The sequence below is a fragment of the Octopus bimaculoides genome, chromosome 6, assembly GCF_001194135.2.
Source record: "Octopus bimaculoides isolate UCB-OBI-ISO-001 chromosome 6, ASM119413v2, whole genome shotgun sequence".
Lineage (NCBI taxonomy): Eukaryota > Metazoa > Mollusca > Cephalopoda > Octopoda > Octopodidae > Octopus > Octopus bimaculoides.
In genome coordinates this window covers 71,236,978-71,247,149 of record NC_068986.1, presented here as the reverse complement: position 1 = coordinate 71,247,149, position 10,172 = coordinate 71,236,978, and the positions used below count along the sequence as shown (strand labels likewise).

The 10,172-nt window shown below is 33.8% G+C and overlaps 1 protein-coding gene across 3 annotated transcripts in view; it reads left to right on the top strand.

Moving 5' to 3' along the window:
• Nucleotides 1-10,172, top strand: part of LOC106873448 (uncharacterized) — a 37,315-nt gene that overhangs the window by 25,037 nt on the left and 2,106 nt on the right. For all 3 annotated transcript variants that reach the window (XR_001409875.2, XM_014920820.2, XM_014920807.2), the window contains exons 2-4: nt 4,404-4,935; nt 6,365-6,410; nt 8,524-8,553. Coding sequence is in view for 2 of the 3 variants with exons in the window: in XM_014920820.2 (XP_014776306.1) it covers nt 4,404-4,935; nt 6,365-6,410; nt 8,524-8,553 (608 nt within the window). In the remaining variant the exon portion in view is untranslated. The remainder of the gene's footprint in view (nt 1-4,403; nt 4,936-6,364; nt 6,411-8,523; nt 8,554-10,172) is intronic.

The following is a 10,172-nucleotide window of genomic DNA, read 5'->3' as shown; positions in this document are numbered from 1 at the left end:
AACTGATATGTTGCATTCTTTAAGAACCTTACTGTTATTAATATGATCGCTTGGTTTTATGTTGAAGATAGTACGCAAGCATCGCATATGAAAAGCGTCAAGCTGATTGATGCGTGTTCGGTACAGGGTCCAATATTCAGCACCATCAAAGAATGATGTCAAAATCATCGACTTTCACCTTCATCGATATGTCGTGGCTGTTCCAAAGGAGAAGGAAAACATTGTTATGAAACCAGGTCTGTAGTTGGTGACCTGAATACAGAAATGATATATGTAGTTCAGAACCTTTTGTAAATAACATTTCAATAGTATGGTCTTTAGAAAAAAAATTCTGGAAGCTCTACATGGTCCACACTTTACAAAAGTTATCATTCTCCTGTTATGCTTTAGGTCTAGAGAGTACACTCACTTTAGGATGATATAACATTGGAACTTTCTTTAACTACCAAATGTTTGATGCCAAAGACATCTGTCGTGGTTTTTAAAGGAATACACGTCAAAATTATATTCATATTTGAGGTCATAATTGCGTAAGCCTTGATGTTGCCTGTATTAGTGACCAAATATTGGTACCCAAAATCTTTAGGCGTTCATTTTGCTTCCAGAATGTAAGGTGCTGGTACTTTATTGGTTAACGGCTTTATGTTTACTACGTTTAGAGGTTATCTAATATGCTAAGTTAAGTTTGGAATAACAAAATAATGCTTGACAGTATTTTTATTATATAACTGTGGTATTTATGGTTTAAGTGAGACAAGTAGAAGGTTATGTTTCTTATCTTATTTTTGTTTTTATAACGGCACGATTTAGATGTTAAGTAATAGATTTAATCCTTAAAGTTGCTTCAAGGCAGGACATCATTTTAAAACTAGGATGCAATGTGGAAATTTTGATCATTAGTCGAATCCTAAAAAAGCCTGACATAGGTGTTCAGAGTCAGGTAGTTGATAATATGTCTGATATGGTTAGAAAGTTTATGTATTATTTACCAATTCGTTACGTTAGTGGTTAAGGTAATAAAGAGAGTTGGATAAATCTAGTGTAACATCCCGACAATTGAAAAGCTTCAATGCTTATTTAGAAACTTAAGGCCTTAAAGAGGACTTTTTTCAACCTGTCGCTTGCACTTGGGTTGACATTATTTAGTAATTTAAAATATGTAAAGTCTAACAAAGTTGGCTGACCACCCTTAGTAACAAAGTTTTTATTGAACCATACGGTACCATTATATTTGATAATCATATTTCGAGATCGTAATTTTTTCAGTTTCTTTCTCCATGATGTTTGTGATAGATTTAGCGTAATTGATTGCCTAGTTAAATTGGTTGATCGATGAGTAATAGTTACAAATGTCGAGCTGAGAACATTTGCATCTGTTCAACCGTTTAATCACTTCCAGTGTCTAATTCCAAAGAGATGATGGCGAAACGTATTCTTTTTTATATTTCGGGGATTATTTTATCACAGATATGCTTACTGATCCTATATCGGTCAGTGTAGGATAAATCACACTAATCGACGGTTTTTAATAGAAATCTTTCTCACAAACTTTGTACGTAAAGAAAGTTCATTGGGCGAAAGAAGTTATATGCGATGATATGCAAGTTAGATTTAATTTATAATGTGTAAACCTATCCTACTTTTATTGTAATATCTTATTCTTCATTGACTACAGCAGTCCAACATTCTTAATAACATTTAGACTTATTAAATACATAAAACCGTTATGAATAATTAATATATAAAAAGAATTATTATTATGGCAAAATGCAAATCAGGTTACGAATCGAAATGGGAACAATAAATGAAGTTCAGCCCCAAATAATGTGTGTATGTATGTGTGGGTGCTTGCGTGTGTTTGTGCGTGCGTGTGCGTATATGTGTCTATACATACATGTATGTATGCATATATGTATACATGTATGTATGTACGCATGCATGTTATGTATGTATATATGTATGTACGTATACTTAAAAGTTTTCTTTTCACTGTTACCTTGGATAAGTATACCTTGGATAAGTATACCTTGGATAAGTGTATTATTCGTTAAGTTGCTCAGCATGTTTAGGATAATGAAGATTGACAAAAGATCTACTTTTCCTTTCTAATAGTGGAAATGATGAATAATCGTATCCTAGAACGCACAGAAGGTAAATTGCAGCAAATCTTTATGCACTAAAGTTCAAGATATTGTTAATAATATTTTTTTATAAAGCACACATGCATTAAGGAGAATGTCATAGATTGAATCGATTCTCACTCAATTATTGTTATGCACAGTATCAAACCCGGGGATTTGAATTCAGAATTTAAAGTGCCGTTACTATTTCAACAAGATCAACAAATTCTAAATGGTGATTCAGTTGTCATATCCATATTTTCTTTCTAGGTATATAATGTAAAATTCTTTTAGAGCAAGATTACATATATAATAATACATAGACTTAATTAGTTTGTTTATCTAAGAGATTGTAATCGAATCCTCTTGCAGAATTGATAGTAATGATTACATGCAATAGGGTAACGAGTAACAAATTGTATATTCTGAAATAGCTAATGTATATGCATTTATTAAACAACTCTAGATAATTTATCATGGTTTTAAGGGCCACATAAATATTTGGCAAAAATATTCATACTTCCGCTTCTGTAAATGTGAATATTCCACCGATGGGCGTGGCCTACCCGAAAATCTTTAGTGTGCTACTGAATGAATTGGAAGAAACACCTTTTTATTTCAAATTGGGGAAGAACACAACGGTTAAGGATGATTAATGGGGACTAAACTGCAATAATATGGAATGTAAAGTGGTGGTAAGGAAATGCTGGCTTAAGAAAGAAAACGATAACAGGAGAATAATGGGAAAGATGGCGAAAAATAAAAGGTCTAACACAGTTTAAAACGCAGTAATATCAGTGTTTGAGCATATATGTGGTTCTAATCAGGTGGAAATGTCTTTACCAGTTATGCAGTTGTTTTTAAAGTATCTGTATTTCCTACAACCCTCTGATCTAATGTTTAAAACCCGGTTTTCGAGGATTTTGCTTTACTTTGCAATACATAGATCACATCTTTTGCCTCCAAGTTTGTAAAATATGAGATTTCTAGGATATTTTATTTTTTATTGAAGCTCAAAGTTTCCAGATATAGTTGATAATTGTCCAACTTTTAAGTGTTCTATTAATTTATATGCCTAAAGAAGGATGTATGATTAAAACTTCAGTGCTTAAATTTATCTTCCGACACACCAATATAACATTTATGAATATATATATATATATATATTAACGGTGGTGTCCCAGCATGGCCGCAGCTTTGAAGGTGAAACAATTTCAGGATGTTAAAGATATATATATAGATACGCATTATACACACACACACACACACACATGTATATATATATATATATATATATATATATATATATATATATATATATATACACACATACAGGGTGGCCATAAAGTCACGCACCATCGTACAATATGTGAAATTGCTAACATTCTTTTTTCTCTTTTCACAACTGCCGCTATTACTCACGAACCAATCCTCATTTTATGGAGGCAGATAATCAACAAGGTGGGGGAAAGTTAATGGTGTGGTGTGGAATGTGACACAATCAAGTAATTGAACCATTTTATTTTGAGGGCTCTGTAACAGGTGATTTGTATCTGGACGTGCTTAGCAACAAGATGATGCCTCGCGTGTATTTACTTGGCAGGGAGAAATCCTGTCTGGTTTCAGCAGGATGGGGCTCCACCCTATCATGCATTACAGGTTCGTGATTTTCTGAATGAACATTTCCCAGGAAGATGGCTCGGGCGTCGCGGGCCAACTGAATGGGTACCACGGTCACCAGATTTAACTTCCATAGACGTTTTCTTCTGGGGCTACATTAAATCCCTTGTGTATTCTGAGAAGATTCGTAACCGAAGGCATCTTCTTCAAAGAATTATTGAAGCGTATGAACAAGTCAACGGCAATGAATAATTATTTGAGAGGGTTCGTCACAATTTCAAATTCCGTATGAACACTTGTTTAGAGTTACATAACGAAAACTTTGAACATTTGTAATGGATTAATTACTTCATCGCTAATAAAGCATACTTGATATTCCCATGGTGCGTGACTTTGTGGCCACTCTGTATATAAGAGCAACTATTGTGTTGATGATACCGTTTGAGGCAGATGTATTCAAGTCCATGTCTTGTCTCCAGTAAAACAGACTGTCTTTTATTTAATAGTACATAAACTCTTGATAATACACGATTCTTGAAAGCATTTATACTTGTATATATATTATACGCACTTATACGTTGATAATTTTTTATGTCATCTGCTGTTTTCGTTTTCTATTCATCAATAACAATTACTTTTTGTTTTGTTCTTTTTTATATACAGTTGCGTTTCTTGACAAAACAACTACAGACTATTTGAAATCTTCCACTCCCGTCGAGTTCGAGACAGAAGAAAATTCGGATGGATCTGGGTCGGATGCATACCAATTTAATGTTATGTCTACAGGCCAAAATATTCAAGCGAAAGTGTCATCTACTACAAGAGGCCAAATTACAGATTCAACACCTGCATTGAATAAAATATCTACTACTAATGCCATTTCAACTACAAAAGGGATTACTACTAATACTACTACTGCTACAATAACCACATCTACTAGTAGTGGTAGTAGTAGTAGTAGTAGTAGTAGTAGTAGTAGTAGTAGTAGTAGTAGTAGTAGAAGTAGTAGTAGTAGTAGAAGTAGTAGTAGTAGTAGTAGTACCACCAACAAGACGAAAAGTCAAAGTAAAGTAGCCAAAGTGAAAGAGATAGATAGTTTAAAGAAACAACTCACCAACTACAAAATAATTGTGGCTGTAGTCAGTATTTTCTTGGGCATAATATTACTTCTGTTCATTTTCTATGTCATCTCAAAGTAAGAAGCATTCACTTTACTTTTTCCTTTCAGTATATTAACCTCTAACAATGCTTAATTCCCCATTGAAATAAACAGCACCCTTCTTTTCCATTTAGCGTCCTGCATTCACCCACAAACAACCAAGATAGCTCGCGCCAAACTTCCTCGATGTTTGTGAACAAAAGTCCTGAAAATATGTATTTGAATGGAGACATGGCAACCTAAAAATCTCCCAATAACTTATTCATCGTTTATGTCAATAAAGCCAACTTGTATCTCACCCATTCTACTGAACCAGACTTGCAAACACTAATTCATTATTTGACGATTTCTTATGGTGGTGTCACATATGTAATACAAGCCAAGAGAAAATAACCTCCTTTCTTGAAACCAGAAAATGCTTCAGTGCTGATTAGATGTTGACTCTCTACAAATTTCAAGGATATACAATAAGGAAGTGCTCCCGCCATATCTGGAACACTAGACCTCACAACAAAATCTTTTTTCCGTCACACCTACTGTATATTACATCATCCCCTGCATTTGCTACTTTCCAATTTTTTCTTCTAATAATAACTTCAAATTTTGGCACAAGGCCAGAAATTTCGGGGAAGGGGAGTAAGCCGATCACATCGATCCCGGTGTTCAACTAGTACTTATTTTATCGATCCCGAAAAGATAAGGCAAAGTCGACCATAGCGGAATTTGAAGTCAGAATGTAAAGACGACGAAATGCCGCTAAGCTTTTCGCCCGGCGTGCTAACGATTCTGCCAGCTCGCCGCCTTTTTTTTCTTCCTGTAGTAATATTTATTTGAAATTCTCTTTCAATCCATTTTTCCCCTGTGGATGTCGATTGAGAGATATTCATGCTGAACATCAATTGCATAGATCTCACTGGTCTCGGAAGGAATATGTACAATATAGATATTCTTTTCTACTTTAGGCACAAGGGCCGAAATTTTGCGGGACAGGGCCATTTGATTACATCGACCCCAGTACACAACTGGTACTGAATTTATCGACCCCGAAAGGATGAAAGGCAAAGTCTACCTCGGCGGAATTTGAATTCAGAACGTAACGGCAGATGAAATACCAAGCAGTTCGCTCGGCATGCTAACGTTTCTGCCAGCTCGCCACCTTATGTACAGTATAGATATTGACTCTCCTCCTCTATGACTAATTCAGGAATAAATATACGTGTTTCTGAAGATAGGAGAAATTATCGAAATTGTTTCGTTCATCAAAATAGTTATCTAATACTTTGGCACAGACCTTGTCTATTGTTCTCTAGGGGATCAATAAGTAATAGTACTGGTAAAATAATTTGTGATTTATTTTAGAAATTGTATACTAATGAATAAAGGGTGTTTATATCGAAATTAATAGAAACATTGTTTTAGTTATTGTAGATTTCAATTTAATGGTTTGTTTACTTTTGTTTTCTAGAAAGAAAAACAGTTTAGATATTGATCAGCCACGTTATAATACTCAGGTAAAGACATATTTTTTCGTTTATTTTTTTCTATTCCTACCTTATAACTAAATAATGTCTAGAAACAGGCTCTCTATCTTTAGAATAAGAAGCTCCGAAACGCTATCACAGTCCTGCCATATTATTTTTATACTGACAGAACTTTTCTTTTAATATTGGTTTCAAATTTCGGCACAAGGCCAGCAATTTCGGGAAAGGAGATAAATGGGTTACATCGATCTCAGTGTTCAACTGGTACTTATTTAATCGACCCTGAATAGATGAAAGGCAAAGTCGATCTCGGCAGAATTTGAACTCAGAACATATAGACAGAAGAAGTGCTGCTAAGTATTTCACCGGCGTGCTAACGATACTGCCAGGTCATCACTTTAACTTTTCTTTCAATATTGGTTTCAAAGCCAGCAGTTGTACGGAAGGGTTTTAGTCGATTACATCGACCTCAGTACTCAACCGGTACTTATATTATCGACTCCGAAAGGATGACTGACAAAGTCAAACTCGGCTGAATTTGAACTCAGAACATAAAGACGGACGACATATCGCTAAAAATTTTGTGTCCTACTAATCATTTTGCCAGCTCGCTGCCTTCTTTTCTTTTAATATTGATTTCAAATTTTGGCACAAGGCCAGCAATTTGGGGGAGAGATAAGTCGATTACATCGATCCCAGTGTTCAACTAAATCAATTACATAGATTCCAGTGTTCAACTATATCAATTACATCGATCCCAGTGTTCAACTAAATCAATTACATAGATTCCAGTGTTCAACTAAATCAATTACATAGATTACCGTGTTCAACTAGTACTTATGTTATCGACCCCGAAAGGATGAAAGGCAAAGTCCATCTCGGCGGCATTTGAACTCAGAACTTAAAGGCAGATCAAAATGCAGCTAAGCATTTTGTCCGGCGTACTAACGATTCTACTATCTCGCCACCTTCTTTTCGTTTGATATTAAAATTATTTAAGATGAGAACTTTACGACAACCAGTTTTCTAGAAAAACTTGAAGTGTACGTGCTTGATCTTAGTTTATTATCTATTTCAAACTATGTTTTATACCTCAACCAATCGAAGGAAAACAAATAGATTCCTTCTTTCCATACGAGTATATTAAAACATTAATCAGTTTACTGCATTCAGCAACAATCACATAAAATTTGCTGACATACTGAAGATCCCGTAGTTTCGATTTTAATTCAAATGATCATCACTTATTAATATAGGTGTGATTAGGGATTCGTAAAGAAGGTGGAGCTAAGAAAATATGGTAGGAAAAATTATCTTTGTGATATTTACTGCTAAAGGACAGTGATACGGCTAATTAGTTGCTACAGAAATAACTGCAGATATCACTCCTATCCAGCAGTAATTATACACCACACATTCCCATTTAAATATATTGCTAGCATGTCTGTCACACAGATCTTTACACTACATCTTCTTTGTTCTTAATGTCCAAATAAGATATACCTGTTATTTCACCACTTTATTTCTCCAAATAATTTTTCGTCGTTATTTTCCGTAGTAGAAGAACACTACGATAAATAGCATTTGTTCTTATCTATTTTTCCTTTATACTCATTTTCTTGGCAAAAATGTGATTGTATGGTGAGTTCACTTTGGAATATTTCCTAATTTTAAAACTGCTTTCTGATTTTGCGTCATTTTTCATAGATTTTATGATATAGGAGTGTAGATTATATTGATAAAAGATAGCAATTATCTTTATTCTTAGCTCGAAGAATCAGCTTATATTTAATGAGATATAAAAGTGGAAAGATAATTCCCATTTGCTATTATCAAGATTATTAGAAAGAGATAGATATACGAACTTAAATACCATAAATCCAATTAGTACCTAAGTATGAATAAATATGAAATAGAAATGGAAGTAAAAGCAAGTGCCGACAGCCTGAGAGCTTAGGGAGAATAAGACTGGTCATATTATAAATGAATTATGATACTGCGAATAGTTATGAAATGTGTTTTAAAATGTTTTGTGGTAATATTGCATTCATCAATTTTTGTTATAAAAATTTATATTAATCTAGCTTGATGCTCAGGTTTTCGTATTCTTTCTTAATGCTGCTTTTTTTTTTAATCATTTCAGATCTGTGAAAATAAAACCTCAAATAGAACGGTAAATTGATATATTTTATAATAAAATAAATTCCTAGTTTCTATTACTTGTACCGAGCTATTAAAAACACTAAAGTAATATTTCCTTTAATGTGGATAACTCAAAACTATACGGAGCACTGCATTATTAATTCATTTAAATTTTGGGACAAGGCCCATAGTTGACTGATAATTTGTTTCATCGATTCTCGAAAGAATGAAAGATGGGATTTGAGCTTAACATATAAAGAACCGGAGGAAATGCCGCAAAGCGATTTGTCCGACCCATAAGTGATTCTCCCAGCTCGCTGCCTTACAGAGGCAATATATCAATAATTCTTTCTAATTTTGGTACAAGGCCAGCAGTATTCATGGAAGGGGTTGTTGAATAAATGACCTCCAGTACTCGACTGAAAGGATGAAAGGGAAAGCCGACTCCGCGGCCTTCGAACTCAGAAGTAAATCAGAAAAATGCCGTTTAGCATTTGTCTCGTTTGCTAACGATTCTGCCAGCTCGCTGCCCTTAGACTGGCAGTGTATTAACAGTAACAGTTCAAAATAATAGAATGTTGTGTATGATAGTATAGCAAAATGTAACACTGTATAGATATATTCAGCATTACATTAATAGAAAACTATAGTTAAAATTAAGAGATTACTATCTGGACTACATTCGAATTAGAGTGTCGTAAAATGATTCAGTGTTGCGAACTAGAAATTTATACGATACGAGATATCAAGATGTCATATTAATTCAAGATATCATATTAACTTCCATTTCTGTTACCAAAGTATGATCAAGTACAGGCAGTATTCACTTAACGTCGTTTCGTTCTAAAGTCGACGCGAAATAATATATAATCAAACTAAATATTTGCGTATGCCTGTCTAACTGAAGTTTTGTTTGATTGTTTTGTTTTCTTTTTTTTTTGTAACGTGCTGCATTCAAAATTCAGTAAAATAAAAATAAATAAATGAATTTATTTTACAAAAGTCCTCTACATTATAGTCTTTGTGAATCTACTGTATACAAAGAGGCAAACCTTTTAAGGTAAGATAATATCTAAAATATAATACATTAAAGGTACTTGAATCTCGTGGTGAAGTTATATGTAAAGAAGACTTCACGGAGATAGAACAGCATCGCTCTAAATAAGATGATAAAAGTGAAGATGCAAAACTACCTCGAAACTGAAGACTTGTCTGAGATTTTCAGTTTCAGATAGCTTTGGCCATTTTCGTTGTAAAAAATACTCAAAGATAAAGCAGTTCATAATCAAACAGGTTAATAATAATTGAATACACGCGTTGCAAGGAATTATATGAACAGATGGAAAATATTTCACGAAGCAAACCTAAGATTCGTTCATGAATTAAATTATTATCCTATTGAGCTTTTTAGTTATTAATCTCTGAAAGTTATTTCTAGCATTTTTTAATTGTAGGTGTTTTACGTTTGAAGGTTCTAGATGTTTTTGACTAGGAATGTACAATAAGAATATATCATAGAAACGTAACTCTTGCTAGTTGAACAAATGATGAAGTTCGTTTCGCTTTACGCCGCTTTTCTTTTGAAGTACATATCAACGACGTTAAATGAAGCTCGACTGTATCATATTTAGTTACAAGCTATATATGTGT